We start from the raw sequence: 24,713 nt of genomic DNA, 5'->3' as shown, positions 1-24,713 counted from the left end.
AAACTAATATTTAGCCGCCAGCTCTATTTTACAGTCGCCTGAATTTTGGAGGCATTTCAGGCGACGCGCTTGTAGTGGTGGGTTTGCCTTTGGTCTGTTCCGAGCTTTAAAATGGAATCGGGGGAGGCACGCAAGGCGGCGGAGGGCGAGGCGTTCGTTGGCGACACCGGTCATGGGCGGTGGAGGAACGGTGGTGGGCCAGGGACGGGGCGAGGGCACACCGCACACTGCAGAGAAAGGTTAGTGCGGAGGAGGCTGGTGGTGGCAGGCATGGCGGCGGTGGAGCATGGCGTCGGAGTTAAGCGCGTTCACGATAGAGAATGGATGAGACGAGACGAGAGGAAGAAGATAAACAGTAGATCCAGCTTGTTACTATTTAACAGGGTACTCACCCTATAGTGACTGAATTTGTGGCCTATAGAGAGTTGCAGTTGGGTTTGCTGAAGGAACATCTGCTGAAGGCTCAATTGCTCAAACTCGAATGGAACTCTACGCAGACAAGAAGAGAGAGGAGCCCGAGGCGGCGGGGGACGTGGCCGTGGTGATGGTGCACCCCTACACCATCCTCGGCGGCGTGCAGGGCCTGCTGCGGGGGATGGCGGAGGGCGTCGCGCGGCGGGGGTACACCGCCGTCACCTTCGACATGCGCGGGGCAGGGCGGTCCACGGGGCGGGCCTCGCTCACGGGCTCCACCGAGGTCGGGGACGTCGCCGCCGTCTGCCGGTGGGTCGCCGAGAACATCAAGCCGCGCGGCATCCTCCTCGTCGGATCCTCCGCTGGTAGGTCCACTCCGCGAGTTCTCCCCAAGGCGAAACCTTATCGCGATCCGTACCTTTTCATTTTCAGTTCAGGGAAGGGGTAATCAGTCGAATTGACCAAACAGTTTCAGCTCTACTGAAGCTGTGTTTGGTCAAATGGAATGTGCAAATGACAATTCACTTTATACTAGTTTGGATTGAATGTGCTGCACTAAAATTGAACCTCAAACGTTTGCCCTGATGAGACTTCTGTGTTTCAGTCAGTATACTCCAAACATGAACCTGGAATTAGCAGATAGGCATTGATTCTTCATTTAATTTTAGTTGGGGGTCTGAAACTCTGTCAGCTATCCTTAATGAAAAGAATAGTGGCAACCTACTCTATTTGTCAGCAAATTCTCCTTGTAGAAATTGTAGTTGAATGTCTAAGTAGTGGTTGCCACTAGATCTGCTTTCTTGTAGACGAAAGATAGTTTCTGACCTCAGAGGTATGTGGTCTATTTTACTGTCTTGGTAATGCTGTGCTCACTCTCTAACTGATAGTTTAGATTAAGGAAGTGTGAGCTTTAAATCAGTTTATTTAGCTGGATCGACTACGGGAGTGGTGAACAAGTTACTGTAACCTCTCAGTCACTTGTTTCCATTTGCTATCTTAATGAAATGCCTGCCCTTTCCTAGAAAATCCATTAACTGACTTGTGCCAAATACAGGTTTCTTAAGCCTCTGTCAATATTTATTTATGTCAATCCTGTGCGCCGCGAATGTGACTGAAGCACTGCACAGAGATCAGTGAGATAGTTTTTAGTTTGCATACAAGGATCAAGATGGAGTATTCAAATCATTGATGCGGCTATTACACTGTGTTTGGGCATGTATCTAACCGTAATTTATTGATGCAGGGGCAGCAATTGCAGGGTCTGCAGTTGATAAAGTTGACGAGGTGATTGGTTATGTTAGTATCGGGTACCCATTTGGTCGTATGGCCTCAGTTCTATTCGGCAGGCATCATGATGCTATACTCAAGTCTCAAAAGCCAAAGCTATTCATCATGGGAACCAAAGACGGATTCACAAGCGTGAAACAGTTGCAAAACAAGCTCAAATCTGCAGCTGGACGGGTTGATACACACTTGATGGAAGGAGCTGGGCACTTCCGAATGGTGGGCCCTGCTTTCGATGCCCAGAAGGTAGATCTTATTGTTAAATTCATTAATTCCTTGCCAAAATAGCATTTACTGCGATTGTATGAGAGTTTTGAAATCGTAGTGATGAGCAGAGCGTGATGTTTGGTTAGTGCCGTCATGGTGTGTATTTTCTTATGTTGCACATGTGCACTATCTGTTGTTTCTGAGATTGTCTACAGTTGTACACCGCGTGTTGTATTCTAATGTAATCTTTTTTTTATTTAAAACCGATGTAATCTTGACTTTGAAATTCTAAATGGTAACGTCCTGAACGGTTGGATGATAACGGAATGGCTGTTGTTTGTCGCATGAAAAAAAAGGGAAAAATGCCACAGGATATTGGATAACGTGGAGAAGGGGTGAGATAAATAGCTACTATTAATGATAGATTATCATAGAGACTAGTCTATATCACTGTTATAGCCCACTGTTTCAGGTTGTTGCAAACTAATGATGAATTGGCTAAGTCAGTCCCTGTCCTGAGGCTTTTATCACAAAAAGAAACGGACCTTCTGCATTTCATGCTCTATCAAATGGAAAATAGACGATTACACAGTATACTGCGCCACGTGCGTTTATTATCATCGATGATCACAAGAAAGGAAATCAAAGATTTATTTTGAACGTTATGTTCGTTCCTCTCGATCAGAGGCAAACAAGTTGCCATGGATTTTCAAAGGAACCAAGTGCATCAGCAAAACAGACATAAAAGCGCGTATCAGCTTTAAAATTCAACGAGCTGATGGCTTGCAAGATTTGTGCTCCTAGTACACAAGCTTAAATCAATGAGCGGGCTTCTTCTCTGTTGTGTAGGGATAGTACTCTTTGCCGTTGTCCACTCTCGTTGTATTGCCACCAATGTCCAGCACAGCAGATGTGAACGCCAGGCAGGAGCCTCCGATGAGGGCAGACTGAATGCTCTTTCCTGCCAAAGAGGCATTTACATATTAACGTAGACATCAGACTTGATAGCCATCATAATAGATACAAGAACACACATCGGTCTGGACAGTTACTTGGATTCCATCTTGACAAATAACTAAGTAATATCATATGAGAATTATTATTAACCAGTTACAAAGTTGTAGCGTACCAAGGGCACAACACTAGATATATCTAAACAGTCCAACTGTTCAAATGTCAAGCTTCCGTTAAGGATCGGTTGATTGGAATTATTTTATCAAAACAGGGAGCTAATCAAAGCATAAGCACGGCATATGCCAATTTATCACCACACAGTGCTTATACAGGCATTTAAAAGTGCAACTCAGGACTCCGCAGTGAAGCACTTCAGAATAAATAAATATCATACAAAATCAGCACATGCTATCGTTTTATTGTATGATAGATTAATATGTAGGCCTGTTAATCAAGGAACCTGTATTGTGAAAATAGAGCAATTATTATGTGAAAGAAATTTCTGACCCGTATCTGTCCACACAATAACTCTTACTGTGTAGTCACCAGAAGTCACTTGATCTAGGAGCACAAACTATGCCATCATCCAAATTTAGGATGAAACAATCCAAAATGCTCCATCATATAAACCGTATCGCTCAGTCAAGAAAATCATTTTCAAATCACATATTTCTCTGTCATTTACAAAAGAAAATCAGACACTCTGGATGTGCACAAGATTGAACCACTGGTCTAGACAGGCATAATTTACCAGCTAACTTCAATTGTTAGTTGTTATCTATGGACGAAATGGAACTGTAGCTAATATATATAGCTACATGAGTGTGTGTGTTTCATGAAATTGCTACAAGAGGTATGCCTATTTCAGTGACATGAGTAGAACATCTTTCCCGCAGTCACACGTAAAAAAAGGTATAGTTAACAAATTAGTCCCACAATCCCATTCCCTGTTATTTGAGCTTAAGATTCACTAATTAAACCCAACAATCAACAAGAATCTAACTTATCTATATCATTACATTATGTCAAACATAGCGCAATAAAATGACGGCAATCGCAATTCCCAGTTAATTCCCACATGTCTGCAGTCTGCACACCAATGTCCCATAAGCACGAAGGGTATCGCATTGGGAGTGACCAGAAACATAAAACCAAGGCTCTCCCAGGCGCATTCGTTGCAAACGGTTCGAGTTTTTCTAACCTCTGTATCCGCAGACGGAGGCTCCGGCGACGAACGCGCCGACGGCCCCGTTGACGAAGTCGCGCTTCTTGCGCTGGCTCTGCACGAGCTGCTCGACGCCGATGTAGAGCCCGCCGATGGTGGCGAAGGTGGCCCCGTAGGTCCCGCACATCTTGAGCGTCCGGATGAGGCCCGGTAGCGCGACGTGGCGCTCCACCCGGGGCACGTCGTACCAGGTGGCGACGACGGTGCCCCAGATGGTCCCCGCGGCGAGCCCCGTCACGGCGCCCTTCACCGTCCTCGTCAGCGGCGAGTCCTCCTCCATCGCTCGCTCCTCCGGTACCTGCAGGGAAGGCGCGGTGGATCAGGGCCCCGCGCGCGCGACGCTCGATCCGGCGAGCCCCAGGCCTGGGCCGGACGAGATCGGGATCTAGTGACAGCGCGCGTCCGGTTTGAGGTGGGGCTCGGGTGCGCCCCCCCGTGCTTGGGAGGGGAGTCGAGTGGAGACGAGAGCGGCTTACCTCTGGAGACTGCGCGGTGCGTGCCGGCGGCGGCAGAGAAGGTTGGGGATTCAGGGGCGGACGGCTGGAGGTTTCGAGGTGGAAATGGGGGAATCGCGTCGTGGGAGACTGGGAGGAAGGAGTGAGCCGGGCGAGGTGGCCTCCGGTGGTGCCCGGCCGCGACGTTGGTGTGGGCTATGGGCCTGGTCTCGCGAGTGGGCTGATTCGGCCAGCCGCGGTGTTTGGGCGCTACATGGGCCTTTTAGAAGATAACACACTGCTCAGTTAGTGAAAGTTCCGTAGATTAGCAGCCCAACTGCTCCGAGCGAGAAGGCAATCACGCTGTCACTCTCCATTGTTCACTGCACTCAGTGCAAGTATTTTTACCATCCCAACAAAAAAAAAGAAAATGAAAAAAGTGTTTCACGAAAAAAAGTCTTTTACCTGCCATGTGCACGCAGTTGCATGCACTAGTGAAGTATTGACCTGTATAGTTTAGTAGCTGGTCGACGAATAAATATACGAGCTCACAAGCTGACCGATGAACTGATTCCAGCTCGTGTGGACTCCGGGACTTTGCTGGCACTGGCCGGCCGTCGTGTGAGAGTGTGACCCAGCCACCCAGGGCCCCCGGGAACGTGTGGTCGAAGCCCCGCCCTGGACGACGACGCGTCCACCCCACTCCACGAGCCTAGCGCAAGGTCCCCGCTCGATCGCGCAACTCCCGGGCTCCGGGCACGATCCGCGCCGCGACGCGCACTGGCCAGCCGCTCGACCTCCGCGCGCCGGATGCGGTGGACTCGCCCGTCGCGCTCACGGCGAGCGCCTAGTGATTTCACGCTGGAACTAGCGGGCGGGGCCGGCGGCCGGCCCCGAGCAGACAGGCCGTCGACCGGCTAATGATGTCGCTCGCCTGTCCGCCGCGACCGCGCCGTCTCGCGTCTCGTCTGCGCTCCTATCCTAGGCTCTCGGGGATCCTCGGCCGTGGCCGAGCGCCGGGCGAGACCCCATGTGCCAGCCAGACTGCCAGGCGCGCGGCGGCAGCGGCAGGCCATCACCACCGGGGACGGGGTCGCCAAGTGGCGCAGCTTTTGCCGAAAAGCCCTCTGCCGACCTCGTCCCGTGTCGGGTTCGAGCAGGGGGGAGCGGGGATGGATTGCTGCCAACTTGTGATAAGGTGATCCAAGAAATCCATAGGCTGATAGGCATCGAGTCCTGCGGCAGTCGTGCCATACTGCCATGCCACTCCATTCCGTGTGCCAGGAAATCAGGATCACTATATATGTTCTTGTGTGTTTATACTGTGATGAGACTTAAAAAAAAGGGATTTCATAAGGAATCATAACATTCAGATTGCAATGCAAGCCAACAGAAGCTATTTGATATAACCATAGATCGAATTCCGCTAAATACGGATACTCTTCGGTCTTATAAAGCTTGAAACAAGTCATCAAATCGAGCTGCCATTACGGATGATCAAACCTGACTGTAATTCAAGTTCAGCTAAATGTGCCCAAAGTGCACAAAATCCTTATCCAAACGAGCTATTTCCATATTAAACAAACAAACTATATTCGTATTCATATTCACTCTGGATGACCTAACAGTGTTCCTTTTTCATTTCCAGAAGTTGACAAACTACAAAGAACTACAGCAAGAGCAAAGAAGAAGATGCACCAGATGAATCAAAACTGCACGAACACCTCCTAGTATCACCAGCTGTTGTAAACTGAAAGGTAAATCAGTGCTACAAGCAGCTCAAAATCGAATCAATCCTAGGGCAGCTGAACAAGTAGGTGTACTATCAGTTCATACACTTTGCAGCAAACAAAAAAATTGAGGCATGCAAACAGAACATGCTAGTTTACATTTTTTTTCTTCTTCCAGCAGTGGGGAGCTACTAAACATGAGGATACAGCAAAAATTTGGAGGCTACCTTTTCTGGAAACTGCAGGGATGCTTCACTTGCATTCTAGCCCTGCCTCTGCCGCTCGCCGGGGTTTGCTCTTCCTCCGGCTTCCAATCTGCCTGAATCCGTTAGTCCTCGTTGATTCATCACTGCTTGATCGAACACTAGAGTTATTCTCTTCTAGGACAAGGTTAGAGCCTTCTTTCGGCGGCCTGCCCCTCTTGTTGCCAACAGATGAAGTGCTGTTCTTCAGCTTCACGTCATCAACTTCTTCACCATCTCCATCAACCTTTTCAACAAAATTTTCAACATCTGTTTGATCAATCTTATCGGCGAAGCGCTTTTGGGGCCTCCCTCTCCTCTTTCTTGCAGGCACAACTTCCTCACCACTGCTTCCTTTGTCTTCATGGCTCCTGGCTATGGTTAGCTTCTTCCCTCTGCCTCTTCCTCTACCCATTGATTTGATATCAGCAGTGCCAAGATTATTAAGGCAGTCACTGGAGCTACTGGCTCTGTCGACGCTAATGCTTCTCTTTACCTGATTGCCTTTTGTTGGAACTTGGAAGAGGAGTATTCCAAAGAGATGACTTGTGACTGAATAGTCCCAGCCAAAAAGATATGCTAGAAACCTGCATCGATAAAATTTCAGCAAGAGCATGCAGTGAATCTAATTAGTTCAGGACTAAAAGTACTATTGGAGCGTTGATGCAACAATGAACTTATTTATCCTTTGCAAGAAAAAGGAAAAAAAGTGGCCGTGAGATTGTGAGAATAGACTACGAGGTCGGTTGAGATCCATGTCAATCAAGAATCGACAAATTCAAATGAAACAGCATACATATATCCAAATGAAAGCTATACAAAACAGCAAGTAATACGCATCCAATCAGATAAACTGAAACAAAAAAGAGACAAGGTTTTTTTTAGTTTCTGGACGAAAACATGAAACAGAAACAGGGGCCGATTCAACGGCCGACCGTTCCAAAGATTGATGGATTGCTGACGAACAAGAATCTGACCTTCCATAAAGCTTGCGTCGACTCCAAGCAGCATCATGCACCCCATTTCTCCAAGTCTGTTGGCGAAAAGATGGATGCTTTGCTGGTGCTGGGGGAAAAGAAATGCCGAGCACCCAATGGATCGGTGGCAATCTTCGGCTCGCGATGCCGGAAGTACCGCGGATCGGGAGGTCGCAGCAAAGATTGAGATGTGGTCTGCGGGAAGGGAAGCGGGAGGGTTTCTATCAGCGAACAGCTAGCGCTCTGGAGTTCTGGATGGTTGAGCTCCAATAGCGGCTGGGGCAGCCGCAGCAGCACACCGGCTTGGGGTTAGGGAGGAGAGAGAGATTTGGTTCCTGCTTCAGATTTTTTTTAAAATATAGCTTGTTGAGGGGTCATTAGCTCAGCTGTTTGTTTATGCTTTTATTTACAGTCTACCAACCGTTGAAAAATAAGGGAGAGGACAGTGCTTGGCCCGTTGCTCATTTATAGATTAAAGAAAGGATGGGAAGAAGGATCCCTAGGGACGCGGCTAACTTTTTTACCATGATGGGATTTTTGTTTCATGTTGGTGGAAGATTTTTTCACCAATAGGACTACTAGTTGCCTCAATGCCTGACAATCTGACATCCTAGGCCATTGCTTCGTTCCAAGAGAAGATGCCATCCACAGTTTTCTCTGATGAACTGGCTCCAGCCTCCTGGTCCAGGTGAACCATGCTCCTTTTTTAAAAGAACAACCTTTTTCCAAAAAGGAATTGGTCATGGTCTTAACAAGTAATTTTTTATTGGCATCGTTCATTTCTACAGCTCAATAACGGCTAGGATTTTAATTTCGAAAACTATCAATGGTTATTTATTCGGTGTTTATTATTTTAAATATAAACTCTACCTTCTTGGGTAATGCATTGTTAGTCCTGATCAATGTACCATGCTGCTAGTGTTGAACTCTACCTCTAGTGTAACTGATCTGATTCAACAGTAATAATAAGTTATAGCAATTAGACAAAGCAAAGCCCACTTCAGCTATTGCGGCAAGTGGTCGTATTAAACTGTACTGGATCCTGACACTAGGTCCTGCCCTTCACTTTGAATCTGAATTCATCTTCTTCCTTTTCACAACTGCTGGCTCTGGTACACGGATTCATTTTCAAACATGAAGGGTTATTTTATCCAGACCAAATGCCCCCAACCAGACGAGCTCTGTGCCTGTGGCCCTATACCACTGCCAACTGCAATGCCACGGCCGTATTCCTGAATGAATATACTGTATGACATACTGTATACATCGATACGCTGTTTTAAAATCGTCGGAGAAAATGTACTTGCTGCCCATGATGTCAGGTCCTTGCTCCTTTACTGAGCTATGTCCGTTTCTCCTAACTCTTTCTTGTGGTCTGATGTTCTGCTCATGCTTGTTTGGACAGCTGTTGGTTGACCCAACCAGATTTATGGACATCTGTACATCCTGCACTAATTCAGTTCTGCAGCAGAAAGATGAAGTAACTTATACGAAATTAAGCATTGCTTTCTGCAGCCCTTGTTATTTTTTTTTCCTTTCTAGACATTTTGATTTTCAGACGCATGCCAAATAAAAAAGCCTCTCCATTTGGACCCATTTGTTGCATTAGGAATTCAGGATACATTGGATGAACAGAGAAAAGCCGGCATGTCTCACCACTTTCTCTGTGTGCATGTGCGTTTCATCAGCGTGGCATCAGCTGGGCGCAGATTACGCTGAGCCTGAGAAGCAGATTTTCCAAAATAAAACGAGACAGATTTGGACCACACCCTTGAAGGCACTGCATTTTCTCATCAGCGTGGTATCTGCCGACACAAGGATCTGGGAAATGATGGACATATTACAGAGGGGACACATTTATGCAGGCTGGGTTTGAGCAAACTAGATCCAGCTTGGGTAGCCTATGCTCAATTCAAATGCAGGACGTTACCATTTAGATTTTGATCATGTGCTTATGATGGAAGAATGGCATGCTCAAGAACAGCAGGATGGCAGTAATAAAGCTTCCCGGCATTATCCGGAGCTCATCATATATGTTTCCGTGTCTGATGAAGCAATCCCTGAAAACCAACTTTTTAGCTGAATATATCACTGTCCGGCCCAGATGGTTCTGAAGAATATACAGGGTTCTGTGCATCTAAGTTCTTCAATCCTCCTCCTCCATGAAGAGAACTTCTCACCAGCTTGAATAAAGGAACAAATCATGAAAATACAGTAGGATAGCTATGATAAAAGATCTCAGGTAATGAAGGGTTTTGGATTTCAGAGTGGCAGATGGTCAGATGCCATACCTGAAACACGTAACATGCTCGTATCAATTACCATAACACCGGTACGCAGATTAGGACCGGTAATGATAGTGACTACTAACAAGTACAAGCATGGGCTCATAAGCATCTTGGCCAGGAAATATCTGGAAGAAATTGATGAGAATGATAGTATAGGAGTACAAATAGCAACAAGATCACTATGTCATGATGAAGATGAGATTTTTGTATAACGCCTAAATTGCAAAGTCAAGATTACATCGGTTTTAAATAAAAAACAGATTACATTAGAATACAACACACGGTGTACAACTGTACACAATTTCAGAAACAACAGATAGTGCACATGTGCAACATAAAAAAATATACACCATGATGGCACTAACCAAATACCATGCTCTGCTCATCACTACAATTTGAAAACTCTCATACAATCACAGTAAATTCTATTTTGGCAAGGAATTAATGAATTTAACAATAAGATCTACCATCTGGGCATCGAAAGCAGGCCCCTCCATTTGGAAGTGCCCAGCTCCTTCAATCAAGTGTGTATCAACCCGTCCAGCTGCAGATTTGAGCTTGTTTTGCAACTGTTTGACACTTGTGAAGCCGTCTTTGGTTCCCATGATGAATAGCTTTGGTTTTTGAGACTTAAGTATAGCATCATGATGCCTGCCGAATAGAACTGAGGCCATAAGACCAAATGGGTACCCGATACTAACATAACCAATCACCTCATCAACCTTATCAACTGCAGAACCTGCAATTGGTGCCCCTGCATCAATAAATTACAGTTAGATACATGCCCAAATACAGTGTAATAGCCGCATCAATGATTTGAATACTCCATCTTGATCCTTGTATGCAAACTAAAAACTATCTCACTGATCTCTGTCCAGTGCTTCAGTAACAATCGCACTGCACAGCGCACAGGATTGACATAAATAAATATTGACAGGGGCTTAAGAAGCCTGTATTCAGTACAAGTCAGTACAAGGGCAGCCATTTCATTAACATAGGAAATGGAAACAAGTGGCTGAGAGGTTTACAATAACCAGTTTACCACTCCCATAGTCGATCCAGCTAAATAAACCGATTTAAAGCTCACATTACCTTAATCTAAACCATCAGTTAGAGGTCAGAACTATCTTTCGTCTACAAGAAAGCTGAAATATGATGTATGGCAGATCTAGTGGCAACCACTACTTAGACATTCAACTACAATTTCTACAAGGAGAATTTGCTGAAAAATAGAGTAGGTTGCCACTATTCTTTTCATTAAGGATAGCTGACAGAGTTTCAGACCCCCAACTAAAATTAAATGAACGATCAATGCCTATCTGCTAATTCCAGATTCATGTTTGGAGTATACTGACTGAAACACAGAAGTTTCATCAGGGCAAACGTTTGAGGTTCAATTTTAGTGCAGCACATTCAATCCAAACTAGTATAAAGTGAATTGTCATTTGCACATTCCATTTGACCAAACACAGCTTCAGTAGAGCTGAAACTGTTTGGTCAATTCGACTGATTACCCCTTCCCTGAACTGAAAATGAAAAGGTACGGATCGCGATAAGGTTTCGCCTTGGGGAGAACTCGCGGAGTGGACCTACCAGCGGAGGATCCGACGAGGAGGATGCCGCGCGGCTTGATGTTCTCGGCGACCCACCGGCAGACGGCGGCGACGTCCCCGACCTCGGTGGAGCCCGTGAGCGAGGCCCGCCCCGTGGACCGCCCTGCCCCGCGCATGTCGAAGGTGACGGCGGTGTACCCCCGCCGCGCGACGCCCTCCGCCATCCCCCGCAGCAGGCCCTGCACGCCGCCGAGGATGGTGTAGGGGTGCACCATCACCACGGCCACGTCCCCCGCCGCCTCGGGCTCCTCCCCGGACGCGGGGGGCTTGAAGACCCGCACGCTCAGCTTCGCGCCGTCCCCCGTCTCCACCGTCGTCCACTCCATCTCGCTCGCCCAGTCCACCTCGGTTAGCTCTCAGCAAGCTCCCTGCCCTGCCTGTCTCGATTTGATCTGTCCGCGGGTCGGGTCGCACTCCCGGTGGTTCGTCTCCCTTCACTCCTCCGGTTGGTTTCAGGTGGGTGGGGCCGTGCGGGTAGTTGCCGCAGTTATTGCTGCATGGGCCGTGAGCCCATGATCCAAGTTTGGTGGCCTCTCTCCTTTCCTCTCTATGGGTGCGTCTGTTTGGCGGCGTCCGGTGGCCCAGAAACGGAGAAGCGGGGGGAGTAAGGAAGGAGGGGCGATCATGTAGTCTGCTTCAGGCTAGTCCGCGTTTCCTTCCCCCCGTGTTCCCCTTTCTTCCCCTGTTGCCTGCGGTGCTGAGCAGTTCACTCTTCCGGACCGCCCGGGACGAGTCTTCCCCGACTTTGGCCAACCGCTTGGCTGAAATTGCAATGGTGAGGACGACGAGGTGTTTCCGCGGCGATCGTCCCGCCTTGACGGGCTTCGCCTCCGCCGCATCGACTCCTTCCTCAGGCGTCACCGCCTTTACGACACCGCCCACGAGTACGCCCTTTCCTCTCTCGCTTTCTCGCCCACTGTGATTCTTTCGTTTGTGATCGATCAATCCCGATCTCCTCCACTGAGGCAACAATTGCAACAGGCTGGAGAGGCAGACGGGCGCCTTCTTCGACGCCGCGCACTTCCGCCGCCTGCTGGGTGCCCAACGCTGGGCCGATGCCTCGTCCTACGCGCTCGGCTTCGTCACTGCCGGGCACTGCAGCCGCGAGGCCGACACGCTCATCGTCCGCGTCATGGCCGACCTAGCCGCTGGTCGGGTCCGCGCCGTTGATGCTCTTTTCCAGCGCCTCTACGCCTCCCTCGACGCCCACCCGGACGGTCACCACCTCCGCAGGATCCTGCTCTCCATGCGTTCCGACCGAGCCAGGTGGATACGCGTCCTCCCTAATCTCACGAATCATCTCCTTTGTACACCTACTTCTCCAGCTGATAGAAGCTAGTATCGCCGTACTAGAAATTATCGATTTGCTAGCTGCACTCCTTAATTTGCTTCAACCTACAGGCTACAACAACTACTTCAATAACATACCCGCAAAAAAAAACTAATTCAATAACAAGACGAATTGATTTTCGAGCAATGCAATTTGTTTGCATATAACTAATCCTGAATTCCTGATTGTGTGACTTTCGTTCTTGCAGGGCCTCCAGGCTCTATCATCGCATCAGGCCCATGGCAATGGTGGTCATTTTAAACTTGGCTGCCAAGTGTCCTGAACTCAAAGCCAAGGCACAGTTACCACGATGCACCGCCGATCCTGCTTACATCATGTCGCTTGATCCAGGGTATACATCTCATTGTCAAAGTCCCAATTTTAGGTCTCATCCAATGTGCCCTTCGTCAATCTCATTTTCCTTTATGATACCACCAAGTACAGTACCAACTATGTATCTCGAAGGTCGCGGGGATACAAGGTGCATAACAAGAATAAAGTTGGTCACATTCCAGCAGATGTCCTCGCCCGTTCCTTCATGCTGAAGAGGTGTTTACCTCATACAGAAATTCTGTTGGGATGTTCTTTCTCCTAGTATCCTCACAATGAAGCTCCTTGCTCTGTTCAGGCCTCCTTCGGTCAGTCACGACATGAACTATCCAGGTGTGTGATGTTAAATTCAGCAGTGGTACCATATATCCTGTGCAACAATAATGCAGTTTATGGTTCTTGTGCCTTTATTTACGAAGCATGTTTTGGTGTTATGAGTTATACAGCCTAATATGAACCAGGGGTTTCCTCGGTGCTAGTATTATATTTCTCGCAAGCATCTTGCTGCAGTCTGATTGCACGATATGTATCACAAGTAATTCACCAAGTATTAGGTATTCTAACTTTGTAGTTTTGTGCATATGGCATTTGCATTTGCTTTCAATAATGACATATGACACGTTAGATACAACAGATCAGTGAAAGCCAAGACCAAGTATTGCATACAACCTGATAGAATATGTAATCACTTTAACTTTATTTTCGAGAAGTAGGTATATTTCCCGTTTCTTGAAAATGGAGAACATGACTGATCTATTTACTCTGACTGCTTCCTACAACTTCTTTGCTTAATAAACTTTGGAAATGTGTTACCTTTGCTTTATTTTCTTTGCTCATATATCTTCTATGATGAGTTGAATCATAATTGTGACAGTAATGATTTCATGTGCTTTTAGTTGATAGTTCACGTGATGCAAACCCTTTGATGCTGAACCAAGGAAGCTTTTCAATTGTTCCTCAGTTTTTTTTTCTTCTCTATGAAAGCTTCGGTTTAGACTCTCATGATGAATTTTTTCCTTGTTTACTCACCTTCCGCTGCTATTGTGTTGTATAGTTTTTGTTCAAATCTTGCGGTCCGCATTTAAATTGGTACCATTTTGTTCCATTACCCTTTATCTTCTTCATACCCCTTTTGTTTTATCCCATTATCCATGGACTCGTGATCTTGATGCATATGAATTTCGGCCTCTGCTTTCGTTTTACCTAGTCACATGCATACAGTGTTTGTTCTACTTTATAAGTATCGTATTTTATTTGTAATGTAACACTATGCCCCCACAGGTGCTCCAAGTGCTCCAGTCTTGGAAGCTATGCTGGCTACATCACCTAGACCTACTAAAATGGCTTCAATGTCATCCGCTGCTAACGCAGGTAAAATATTAGAATATTCATTGTTTTCCAACAGAGAGAAGTTTTCATGTATACTTATGTTGCCCCTGACGTAGTGTCATAGCTCAATGTTTGGAACAGGTTACACATAGAGGACACTCTTGTACCTAGTATCTAGTAAATATATATTTGATGATGCTGAGCCTCATGAATGTTACCTATTGCAATTTATTGGAGAAGCTTGGAGAAGCTGCAGGAGTTGCTTCATTTACTTCCGGACTGCTTCCGAATGCGAAAGGCACAGCGAACGCCCAGGCCGTTGGAAATAACTCCTCTTGCGTACCGCTCTTTCGACTTCTGAGCTCGTACCATGTTCAATTACTCCTGTTTGAACGAGAGGGGTCACTCTAGTAGTTTTAAGATGCAACATTATTCATACTTGCCGTGTCCAATCACGCCGCCTTACTGTCCTCTTGACATTCTTTTTGACTTCCTTTACATGACTATCTTCCACATTGTGCTAGTTTGCGGGGCTCTTGGAGGCATAAAAAAAAGAGAGTGGACAGGAATCCAGCGCATGAACTCGCACTTTTCCTCCTAAAGAAGAGGTAGCACATAGTTCTGTCGATGTTCTCTGAATTGTCAACATTGCGCCACCCCCCCCCCCCCTTTTTCGGCTGTCAATACATGCCTCAGCGTGAGTGTTCCTTTGTGTTATATTCAGGCTTCCCTCCTGTCAGGAGACAAGGCACTCCAATGACGTAGGTCTGCATTCAGTCCATGTCATTTACATACAAAAATGGATCCGGTTGCCTATTTTGTTAGACTTCATAGTTAGTAGCCAAACCTCATTTGTTTCTTATGCATGTTAATTAGACTTCATGGTTGCCACCCTCCTTATTAGTACCGGAAATGATCAGCAACGTTATACAACAGAATGTATCAAAAAACCACGAACAACTGGAGATGTTGAGGAGGTATGTTTTCTAAATGCTGAGATTATGCTCATACTTTATTTAGCATCATTTACATTTTTATTTAAGGCTTAGTACATAACGTAGTTGATAAAATATATAAATAGAAGTCTTATATATCTGGTCGTGTTCATTTCCTAAATTGCTTTGATAGATGGTTGTTCGAGGGCCATTTTCCCCTCACTGATGCATGCCAAGTAAATGTAGATATTGAACAATGTATTCCGAACAGTAAGGAAAAGAATTAGATATGGTGAATTGTTAACATTGTCCCCCCACCATTTGCCTCATTACTAAGATTTTGACTTTAAATTTCAGTTACAAATGTGGGAACCTTGAATCATCCTTGTGCAGAGTTGTGACCATTGTTCATGTTGTTGTATTCTCGTTGCTAATAGGTGATCTGGCATGGACCAAAGGTCTCGTTCGGATCCATCTAGCTAATCCATTAGCTTGTTAGCTAGGTTGAACCATATAATTGGATAGTTGCTATTTAGCTAGTTAGAAGGGTTTTAGCTGTATATTAGCCGGTTCCTTTTGGATCCACCCCAACTAAAATTAGCTACATACCAATTAGCTGATGGATGCAAATAGGTCCCAATATTGTGTTTGTATTCGTTTATAACTGACAAATAAAATAGCTCTAGGTTCTCCACTATTTTTCATAACAGATTTAGAGGAGCCTAGGCTACTTATATTTAGCATTGCAGAATTTTATATAGTTGATTATATGTTAATTCTTTGTTGAATGCCAGCATTTATGTAGTAACTTTTGTTGTTCTTATTAATATATTGTGCTCTATTACTCAAAGTTCTAGTAATTTCATTCAGTTGGCTATTCTTTCTTCAAGCTAGAGAACAGTAGAGATTGCTACATGAAAGTTTTTCATAGTATCTTGCCCTCTTTTGTTCCTTTTCAGCCTGCGGAGAACTCCCCGAGTTTTGGCATCAGCTGAAGGTGGGGCGGTAGCGTCGCCGCTTCTACTGAGCAGCCTGAGGCCTTGGAGTTTTGATCGAGATGCTATATCTGAGAACAACACATGAATGCATGATGGAACAATGAAGCTCTTAGATTAGGTTCAATGCGCTTAGTATCCTGAAAACGTTTACATGTTTGACCTGATTCAGCAATAAATATTGTCGATTACGTCTCGTTCTAGTATTGCTTAGGGGTGCTGAGGCGCAATGTGGACATTGCTCAGGGGTACTGATGCTGTAGATTAGTTTGTAACCTCCTCCTTCATGAAATACGTGCATTGCACGTTCTAGAGAAAAAAATACATTAAGGGCATGGATTATATATACGTATATTCTACATTTCTATTACATTATCTGTTTTAGAAGGGGGTGACTGCAAATGAACAATGACCACCACAATTTTGTTTAGCTAGAATATTTTGCTTGCCTTCATAAGCCACCTTCTAATCTTTGGCGGCCCAGCATCTGCCCCCTCTCTCTCTCTCTCTCTCTCCCCCTCCCTCCCCCTCCCTCCCTCGCTCTCTCTGGTCATATTCTTAGTTTCTTTCTTCTCTTTGTTACTTTCTTCTTCTTTTCTTTTGGGTTGACCAAATTTGGGGCTCTCCACTCTCCGTAGAATTTAGGCTCTAAATTTTGATAGCCCAAGGCTCAGTAATCTTACTCGCAAAAAAGAAGGCCCAGTTTCTTATTGCTCAAGCTCTGTTGCTCGTCTGTCTGGTACGTTTGCAGAAAATGAATCGGCACAGTCTATGTCATTCGCCTTAGGTGTGTGTTTCTTTCGGACTTCATGTTGTGAGTCACGATTGGTGATCCCGTTGGCTGTTGCCGCATCGACGGTGAGCCCCCGGCCCCTGCGTCGAGCCCTTGATGCACAACCTTGGCATCTCAATTCTCACATACGCAAAGGCTGAAGGGCGGCATCCAGCACCTATACCTTCAACAAGAGGGTGATCTCATTGTCGCGTTCATAGGCATCTCTGCCAAGCCGGCAAGCAGCCAAGACCCTAGCCCTAAACAACACTGCTAATTCTTTTAGATATGTACATGCATATTAGAATTAATTCAAATTACTTTTCTTTAGTTTATGAAACAAACATTTGTTTCCTCGATGATGATTATTATGTCTAAAAAATAGAAAGTACGATTCTTTATTTTATTTAGCATTAATATTAATATATTTCTAAACATTGTATGAAACGGCAGATATTAAAGTTATATAGTTACCTCAATTATATTAAGAGCCCGTTTGGCTGGGCTTTAGCCGACTCCGGCTCCACCGCTGTAGTGCTACGTAGCACCAATGGAGCCAGAACTGGAGGAGCCTTGTAGGTCCACCGGTTCCTTGTAGTTTTGTGAGAGAAAGAGAGAAGAATAGAGAAAATAGGCTTCAGTGAATAGCATATGAATAGTGCTCTGCAATATACGCGTAAGATGGAGCCGGAGCTAGCCCGAAGCCCATGAAATAGGCTCTAAATGCATCGATCACCAAATTCCAGGACACGGACCTGGCCACAGACTACCGGTGCAGAACTGCAGACTGCCATACAAACATGGGTTGTCAGTTAGTCACACGTACAGGTGTCAGCCACAAGTTAACAGCTGCTACCTCGTGTCTCACTTTCACAGCTGTGAGTCTGTTATCTGTGAGGCATTGAGGTCACAGTAGCAGGACTGCTGACAGTGTACTTTACTTGCTTATCTCTGCCTCTAGTCTCCCCATCCTTGTTTGAGTTCGAGACAGGCTCCAGGATTTTAACCTCCAAATCTTGGTTGCTCAACCACATCACACGCAGGCATGATGTACGCACACACAACCTTAGCACCTCAAAAATATCAAGTTCGTTCCGTCTAGTCCTCCTCTTCTTTTCTTCTTGTCGGACTGTTCTCGGCCTGACGCTCGAGCTCAACCATGCATGCACGATGGTGTTGTCAACATCTTATCCACTTCGATCAGAGTCTCTTCACAGTGAATTCCTCTCTCTCACGCACACACCTCCGCCTCAGCCCTCAGCGCCGCCCCGGAAAGTTCAAAGGCAGGGGCAACAAAAGTTAGGCATGAAGAGAAGAAAACACACACCGCGAAAAAAGAGTAGTACGTCCAAATGCCGTGCACACTAGCTACCAGGGTACTACCCGTCACAACACCCCACAGCTGCGAGCCACACAACCCCTGTACGATAGCAACAGCACAACACAGAGAGGGAGGGAGTGATCTGGATCCAGTGATAGCTTATCACTTTTGGCCCTACGCTGCAGCGATCTTTTTGTTCCAGCTCGCTCGGTGACGACCACCACACACTCGCCAACAAAAGTGCCGCCTTTCCGCCGGGTCTAAAGCGCGCGCGACGACAACACAAGCAAGCTGTCGCACGGCTCGATCGATCGTCGTCTCACGAGTCACGACCGCTATCCGCTTGCATTTTTTTTTTGTGCAAGATTATTCCTTGTACCACCACCACGGCTAAGCTGGTGCCACGCGGATTGACCTCTCGCTTGCGGAGTTTATTTGGCAGTGATGGGTTTCGCTTAGGGCTAGACACTGCACGCTAGCTTCCTGGTGTCCAGCGTGCTGCACCACCGCCTAACGCCTCCTAGCTAGAGCCCTAGGCCACACCGTGCCGTCCGTGTCACCGACACGACGCGCGCCCCCTGCTGCGGCGATGTCGGCAGCGTCCGGTGTCCGTGAGCTGTGCCGCGCAACGCAGGCGAGAAATAATAATAATAATAATAGTAATCCTAGTTACCGGTGGCGGCGGCGCGCGTGCCGTGTCGGTATATGTTGTGAACCGCAGAGCAGCATGCATGGCCGTGTGATGTGCCGGGACTCGCACGTACGACGTTTGGTTTGGTTTCAGAACACAGCCTGGGGTCCAAGCGTACACCGCACCTGTTGACTCCTGGCTAGGTTGTGTGCTTGGGTGCCATGCAAAGCAGCGTGAAAAGGAGATGCTGCGATGCGATACTCCACCGATGCATCGGTATCACCCCTGATACGCCTCCGGATCTCGCCGAGGACCAGACCCAATGCTTGACAGGGATACCCACTGTGTGTATGCTGCCTTGATTTTGAGACGTTACAACGACGAGGCATGTATTAACCAAGCGAAAGTAGATGCCATACGCTCGGTTGGTTAGGTTTCCCATGGTAGAATGAGTTTCAATATGAAATGCAATAAGGGTGTTTGTATCTTTTTTTACTTTTTTATTCTTAGATTAGAATATAGCAATTCAGCTGTGGTAATTTTATCAATCTTAATATTTATCGTGCAAGTAAGTACATGCGCATGAACATCTATGTTACCTCGAAAGAAAACGAGTCCAACTAGGTAGCGTGACCACTCAGTCGCGATCGCGCGCACATTGTGATACCAAAGACATCCACAGCGACGTGCGCCCTTCAACTCATTTCTTGTTTGGAATCATTAGCTAGGGCTACTAGGGGAAGCATCTAGCCCACCTTATTTTCACGTGCTTAGGCTTAGCTAGTGCTTGCGTACTGTACTGTCGCAGCCGTCCTCTATGCTTAGCTTCAACGGCTCAGGAGAGATCGACGAGGTAGGCCGCGGACAATCAACTCGGCAAGAAAAAATGCTTGACGGCGAGCAAGAGCAGACAGCAGTGGAGCATTTTCTCCCGGACCCTTCTTTCGTAACCTGCGCGGGCCGGACAGTGACGATGGAGCCCCGGCTCACAAGATCTCCGCTTTTCCTGGGGGAGAAAGGGGTCAGAAAACAGCTGGCACGCCCCATGCACGCTGCCACATGTGTCGGCGCGCGCGCTTTACCCCTCGCCCAGCAGGAGGAAACGAAAACCGCCACCAACACCTACGCGCCGCTGCCTGCCGGCCGGTCGCTGCCTCCCCGTCCGGCTCCCGGCCGGCGTCCATAAATATGCGGCCGCGCCACCCCCAGGAACCCCGCACCTGCTACACATCTCTCCTCCAATCCTATCCCCTCCCCTCCCCTCGCATTGCCGCCGGTGCACGGTAGAGAGGTGATCATCGTTGGCCGCGGGCGCCCTTGTGTGTGTGTGTGTGTGTGTGTCTGGTGCACGTACGACCCTCGCCGGCGGCGGCCGTTCCTGCCGTTCGTCTGCTCCGGTAAATGACTGGAGGCCTTGCCGGCGTCGTCGAGGTCGAGGTGCTGGCTCCGCTCTCGTTCGTGGCGTGCCAATCGTCCCCGTCGCCGGAGTCGACGTCGCTGCGCGCTCGCACCGGAGGGTTTATCAACGAAGGTATGCATACGTAATGTCCACAGCCTCAGCGGCCACCGCCCGTGCGCGGTGCGCCGCCGCCGCTCGCGTATCGATCATTTTGCGTCCCACGCATCGTCATGATCCAGTTCTTTCGGTCCTTTGCACGAGCAAAGGTCAAGATATTAATAAAAGACTACTTCCGGAAGAACTTGTAAAGTTTCTAGCGTAGGGAACCCATGAGTAACAGCCCCTACCAAATAAAGTTTGCTGTTGTTGTACATGCCACGACACTTTTTCTTTTCCTCTCTCCTTTGCACGGCCTCTGGGACGTCGTTGTTATCAGGCCCAGATGCTTGCTGGCATGGGTGTACGAAGCTTTGGCCTGGACAGCTTAGCTAGTTAGCTGCCTGTATCAGCAGTAGCGTCCGATTTTGATTTCTGCGGACTAGATCGTGACAGCGCACGCCTCTGTCCTTTGACGGTCCATGATGGCCGTCTCTACTTGTTTTTACACTATTAGCACTTCAAGATCGGAGCAGAAAGCCAACTTTTGCATGTTCAGCTGTTACACTTTGATGATCTTTGAGGATATACAAAAGAAAAATTATAAGCTATGCTTTTGCAGTGGATTGCCTGTTCATCCCTAGCTAACACGAGGTCCTATATATCACAGGCTAAATCCTGCTGGCAATACGATCTTTCAACGCCTCCTTACAGGAAGACTGAAGAAATTCCTGAACAAGCTGCAGAGAGTAGATAATTAAGAAATCAAGGTATGCCGTAGTACAGTAGTAGGATATATGTATATCAGCATCAGCAACAAATTATTAAGAAACATTTTTCAGATAAGGTCCTTTAACTAACTGTTAGAAGGTCCTTAATTTTCTTAATCGTTGATGCAGCAGGCTGAAAGTGAAGGTTCAGAAAGCCCATTGAACAAGGTGATGGATCCCACCACTGTTGAGCCGAAATGGATGTCTCCCACCACTGAAGATGGGTCTATGGACAGGCGAGGAAACCCAGCTGTCAGAGCAGCAACTGGAAGATGGAGATCTGCCATCCTGCTGCTAGGTAAAAGTTACTCCGTACTGTATTTTTTAAAAAAAGAAAAGGATATGAAACATCTCACATGTTTTGAAATAAGCTGTGTAAACTGTAAACACAGGCAAAACATCGTTGGGAATGCTTGTTTTGCTGATGCCTAGTGACTTCCTCTGTAGTCTGTACATGGTTGCTAGTTACTAGATACCAATTTGTAAAGTTACTCTGGAACGGATCGATCGATTCAACAGTGTAATTCATCGATGTACAGTTTGCCATTTGCTAGCAAAGATCCATGTATTGCCTGCCCTTGTTGAGTGCACTGGACCTTCAACAAGCACCCTTCAATTGAATAGCGTGCCAAAATGAGATTTACAACATCACTTGAAAGCAATCAGCATCCCTGTTGTACTCTTCAGGTTTTCTACTATGTTTTGCCCTCTTATCGATTTACTCTATGAGCAGTAAATTCTGTTATGTTCTAGACCTGACGACATTCAGGTGTCACAAAGATTGGTTGCTGTGAAGTTTTGTTTAACTAACCATGTGGTGAGCTACAAACAGACCACATGAACCTGCTTGATTCTGTCAGAAAACTGGGGATCGAATTGATGATTGAAATTGACTGGAGATCACATCTGCTGCAGCTAACTATGGGCTCGTGACGTGCGCCTTCTTCGGCGTCGGTGTGAACCTGGTGGTGTTCCTGCGGCGGGTGCTCCACCAGGACAACGCCGAGGCGGCCAACAACATCAGCAAGTGGACCGGCACCGTCTACATCTTCTCGCTCATCGGCGCCTTCCTCAGCGACTCCTACTGGGGCCGATACGTCACCTGCGCCATCTTCCAGATCATCTACGTGACGGTAAGATACTTTCATCTTCAGACAACGATCAATCATCGTCAGTCTCCCCAAATCCCCTTCTGTTGCTGCACTGTTCTTACTCGATCGATTGTGTTTGTTCTTGATCATCAGGGCCTGGTGATACTGTCGCTCGCGTCATGGTTCTTGCTGGTGAAGCCCTCCGGCTGCGGCGGCGTCAATGCGCGCTGCGACGAGCCGTCGGCGCCCGGCGTCGCGCTCTTCTACCTGTCCACCTACATGATCGCCTTCGGCAACGGCGGGTACCAGCCTTCCATCGCCACGTTCGGGTCGGACCAGTTCGACGAGACGGACCCCAAGGAAGCTCGCTCCAAGGTCGCCTTCTTCAGCTACTTCTACCTGGCGCTCAACGTCGGGTCCCTCTTCTCCAACACGGTGCTGGTGTACTACGAGGACTCGGGCCGCTGGGTCATGGGGTTCTGGGTCTCGGCGGCCGCCGCGGCGCTGGCGCTCGTGCTCTTCCTGCTCGGCACGCCCAACTACCGGCACTTCAATCCGAGCGGCAACCCGCTGACGCGAATCGCGCAGGTGTTCGTCGCCGCGTTCCGCAAGTGGCATGCCGAGGTGCCCCGAGAGGAGCTCCTCCACGAGGTGGAACGAGAGGACCCCAAGATCTCTGGCATCCGCAAGATCCTTCACAGCGACGAGCTCAGGTTCCTCGACAAGGCGGCGACGGTCACCGAGGAGGAGTACGGCGCGCCGGAGAAGATGAAGGACCCGTGGCGGCTCTGCACGGTGACGCAGGTGGAGGAGGTGAAGTGCATCCTGAAGATGCTGCCCATCTGGCTGTGCACGATCGTGTACTCGGTGGTGTTCACCCAGATGGCGTCCCTGTTCGTGGAGCAGGGCGCCACCATGAACACCAACATCGGGTCGTTCCACTTCCCGGCCGCGAGCATGTCGCTGTTCGACATCCTCAGCGTGCTGGCGTTCATCGCCATCTACCGCCGCGTGCTGGTCCCCGTGATGGCGCGGCTGTCGGGCAACCCGCAGGGCCTGACGGAGCTGCAGCGCATGGGCGTGGGGCTCGTGATCGGCATGGCGGCCATGGTTGTGGCGGGCGTGGTGGAGGTGGAGCGGCTGCGGCGCGTGGCGGCACCGGACCAGCCGAGCTCCCTGAGCGTGCTGTGGCAGGTGCCGCAGTACGCTCTGATCGGGGCGTCGGAGGTGTTCATGTACGTGGGGCAGCTGGAGTTCTTCAACGGGCAGGCGCCCGATGGCGTGAAGAGCTTCGGCAGCGCGCTGTGCATGGCGTCCATCTCGCTGGGGAACTACGTGAGCATCATGCTGGTGAGCGTGGTCACCAGCCTCACCGCTGGGGAGAGGCGGCCCGGGTGGATCCCGGGGAACCTCAACTCGGGCCACCTCGACAGGTTCTACTTCCTCCTCGCCGCGCTTTCGCTCGTGGACCTCGCAGTGTACATCGCCTGCGCGGCGTGGTACAAGGGCATCAAGCTCGACGGCGGCGGCGAGACGAGGAAGGCCTCCGCCCACGTTTAAACACTGGGCCTGGGCCTTCTTCTGGGTGTTCTGGTTTGGAGACGTGCCGGGCTGGCCCGTAGAAAATAAAATGTCAAAGAGCTGGCATGTGGCCCGTGTTGGATGGCCCATGTTGTTCTGTGTCTTTGGTGTAGCTCCAAGAATCAGTCCCAGAGCTCCATGTAATGCTGCTACTCCCTGCGTTCTAATACGTAAGGCGTAACCATCTCTGGTTTAAAGATTAATAAATGTATTTAATTTTCTCTAATAACACTAAATATTACTATATCGATATATGTATATCGATGTGCGTACATATAAAGAGATACATCGATGTACATATGTATAAAGAGAGAGAGCGCATCTTATATTATATTATAGAATTTAAGTAAAATATGGTTACGCTTTATATATAATAGGACGGAGAGAGTACTAGATATGAATATAAAATATTGAATATAGTATAAGTAAGGATGTCGGCTGAACTGGCATGCAGCCATCCTGTCAACGACAGACTTTTTTTGTGTTTGTGATCGATCCAAAATTCCAAATGGAAATTGGAAGCAAAGCTACCTACTAATCCATATCAGACTGTCAGCTTGAGAGGCACTGCTGCAGTACCATTTTTCTCGATTCGGCCGTGCGCCGACGCCGCCGAGCAGCCAGTGCTCGCGCGTCTCGCCGTCTACGGAGCCGAGGGCGACAAGGTTACACGCTTGAGCAAGTGGTTTCGGTTGCCGGCACGTTACGCGCGCGGTGGCGCGAGTACATCCACCGGTCTTTCACCGCGGCTCCCCGCTCCCGGGG

At 48.0% G+C, this 24,713-nt stretch overlaps 6 protein-coding genes across 9 annotated transcripts; 3 read left to right on the top strand and 3 right to left on the bottom strand.

Moving 5' to 3' along the window:
• Positions 1-26: 26 nt before the first annotated feature.
• LOC112888243 lies at positions 27-2,227 on the top strand. Of its 3 annotated transcripts, none has more exons than XM_025954548.1 (3): positions 27-239; positions 498-779; positions 1,658-2,227. In XM_025954548.1, exons 1-3 carry the CDS (start codon positions 173-175, stop codon positions 1,984-1,986), a joined length of 678 nt encoding a protein of 225 aa, XP_025810333.1. In that variant the 5' UTR covers positions 27-172; the 3' UTR covers positions 1,987-2,227. The 3 variants fall into 3 exon arrangements, with proteins under 3 accessions (XP_025810333.1, XP_025810334.1, XP_025810335.1); XM_025954549.1 differs by lacking the exon at positions 27-239 and adding an exon at positions 292-355; XM_025954550.1 differs by lacking the exon at positions 27-239 and adding an exon at positions 312-355 and having other exon boundaries at positions 422-779.
• A 272-nt stretch (positions 2,228-2,499) lies between these two features.
• On the bottom strand, positions 2,500-4,695 carry LOC112888279 (outer envelope pore protein 16-3, chloroplastic/mitochondrial-like). The gene is made up of 3 exons (XM_025954551.1): positions 4,561-4,695; positions 4,061-4,382; positions 2,500-2,866 (listed from the first exon to the last, which is right to left on the bottom strand). Exons 2-3 carry the CDS (start codon positions 4,362-4,364, stop codon positions 2,724-2,726), a joined length of 447 nt encoding a protein of 148 aa, XP_025810336.1. The 5' UTR covers positions 4,365-4,382; positions 4,561-4,695; the 3' UTR covers positions 2,500-2,723.
• A 1,525-nt stretch (positions 4,696-6,220) lies between these two features.
• LOC112888295 lies at positions 6,221-7,685 on the bottom strand. Its single transcript, XM_025954553.1, has 2 exons — positions 7,468-7,685; positions 6,221-7,077 (listed from the first exon to the last, which is right to left on the bottom strand). Exon 2 carries the CDS (start codon positions 6,903-6,905, stop codon positions 6,501-6,503), a length of 405 nt encoding a protein of 134 aa, XP_025810338.1. The 5' UTR covers positions 6,906-7,077; positions 7,468-7,685; the 3' UTR covers positions 6,221-6,500.
• A 2,254-nt stretch (positions 7,686-9,939) lies between these two features.
• On the bottom strand, positions 9,940-11,804 carry LOC112878943. The gene is made up of 2 exons (XM_025943222.1): positions 11,349-11,804; positions 9,940-10,509 (listed from the first exon to the last, which is right to left on the bottom strand). Exons 1-2 carry the CDS (start codon positions 11,692-11,694, stop codon positions 10,181-10,183), a joined length of 675 nt encoding a protein of 224 aa, XP_025799007.1. The 5' UTR covers positions 11,695-11,804; the 3' UTR covers positions 9,940-10,180.
• Positions 11,805-12,140: 336 nt separating this feature from the next.
• On the top strand, positions 12,141-16,657 carry LOC112898620. The gene is made up of 10 exons (XM_025966975.1): positions 12,141-12,157; positions 12,350-12,634; positions 12,907-13,050; positions 13,143-13,247; positions 13,327-13,361; positions 14,310-14,399; positions 14,598-14,965; positions 15,082-15,122; positions 15,234-15,334; positions 16,252-16,657. The coding sequence occupies exons 1-7, from the start codon at positions 12,141-12,143 to the stop codon at positions 14,684-14,686; spliced, it is 765 nt and encodes a 254-aa protein (XP_025822760.1). The 3' UTR covers positions 14,687-14,965; positions 15,082-15,122; positions 15,234-15,334; positions 16,252-16,657.
• Positions 16,658-20,243: 3,586 nt separating this feature from the next.
• Positions 20,244-24,133, top strand: LOC112899457 (protein NRT1/ PTR FAMILY 7.3-like). Of its 2 annotated transcripts, none has more exons than XM_025967943.1 (5): positions 20,244-20,542; positions 21,177-21,276; positions 21,409-21,574; positions 22,192-22,409; positions 22,521-24,133. In XM_025967943.1, exons 3-5 carry the CDS (start codon positions 21,448-21,450, stop codon positions 23,925-23,927), a joined length of 1,752 nt encoding a protein of 583 aa, XP_025823728.1. In that variant the 5' UTR covers positions 20,244-20,542; positions 21,177-21,276; positions 21,409-21,447; the 3' UTR covers positions 23,928-24,133. The 2 variants fall into 2 exon arrangements, with proteins under 2 accessions (XP_025823728.1, XP_025823721.1); XM_025967936.1 differs by having other exon boundaries at positions 21,406-21,574.
• The last annotated feature ends 580 nt before the right edge of the window (positions 24,134-24,713 follow it).

This window comes from Panicum hallii, chromosome 1, assembly GCF_002211085.1.
Source record: "Panicum hallii strain FIL2 chromosome 1, PHallii_v3.1, whole genome shotgun sequence".
Lineage (NCBI taxonomy): Eukaryota > Viridiplantae > Streptophyta > Magnoliopsida > Poales > Poaceae > Panicum > Panicum hallii.
This window is presented reverse-complemented; position numbering and strand designations above follow the sequence as displayed.

What these genes read in the sequence shown, in the direction of transcription:
- LOC112888243 (XM_025954548.1), top strand. Translation starts at nt 173, where the DNA reads ATGGGCGGTGGAGGAACGGTGGTGGGCCAGGGACGGGGCGAGGGCACA. An exon ending in ACCGCACACTGCAGAGAAAG is followed by an intron (nt 240 to 497) that starts GTTAGTGCGGAG and finishes AACTCTACGCAG; the next exon opens with ACAAGAAGAGAGAGGAGCCC. An exon ending in CCTCGTCGGATCCTCCGCTG is followed by an intron (nt 780 to 1,657) that starts GTAGGTCCACTC and finishes TTATTGATGCAG; the next exon opens with GGGCAGCAATTGCAGGGTCT.
- LOC112888279 (XM_025954551.1), bottom strand. Translation starts at nt 4,364, where the DNA reads ATGGAGGAGGACTCGCCGCTGACGAGGACGGTGAAGGGCGCCGTGACG. An exon ending in CTCCGTCTGCGGATACAGAG is followed by an intron (nt 2,867 to 4,060) that starts GTTAGAAAAACT and finishes CCTCTTTGGCAG; the next exon opens with GAAAGAGCATTCAGTCTGCC.
- LOC112888295 (XM_025954553.1), bottom strand. Translation starts at nt 6,905, where the DNA reads ATGGGTAGAGGAAGAGGCAGAGGGAAGAAGCTAACCATAGCCAGGAGC.
- LOC112878943 (XM_025943222.1), bottom strand. Translation starts at nt 11,694, where the DNA reads ATGGAGTGGACGACGGTGGAGACGGGGGACGGCGCGAAGCTGAGCGTG. An exon ending in CCTCGTCGGATCCTCCGCTG is followed by an intron (nt 10,510 to 11,348) that starts GTAGGTCCACTC and finishes TTATTGATGCAG; the next exon opens with GGGCACCAATTGCAGGTTCT.
- LOC112898620 (XM_025966975.1), top strand. An exon ending in ATGCGTTCCGACCGAGCCAG is followed by an intron (nt 12,635 to 12,906) that starts GTGGATACGCGT and finishes TCGTTCTTGCAG; the next exon opens with GGCCTCCAGGCTCTATCATC. An exon ending in ATCATGTCGCTTGATCCAGG is followed by an intron (nt 13,051 to 13,142) that starts GTATACATCTCA and finishes CACCAAGTACAG; the next exon opens with TACCAACTATGTATCTCGAA.
- LOC112899457 (XM_025967943.1), top strand. Translation starts at nt 21,448, where the DNA reads ATGGATCCCACCACTGTTGAGCCGAAATGGATGTCTCCCACCACTGAA. An exon ending in ATCTGCCATCCTGCTGCTAG is followed by an intron (nt 21,575 to 22,191) that starts GTAAAAGTTACT and finishes CATCTGCTGCAG; the next exon opens with CTAACTATGGGCTCGTGACG. An exon ending in TCCAGATCATCTACGTGACG is followed by an intron (nt 22,410 to 22,520) that starts GTAAGATACTTT and finishes CTTGATCATCAG; the next exon opens with GGCCTGGTGATACTGTCGCT.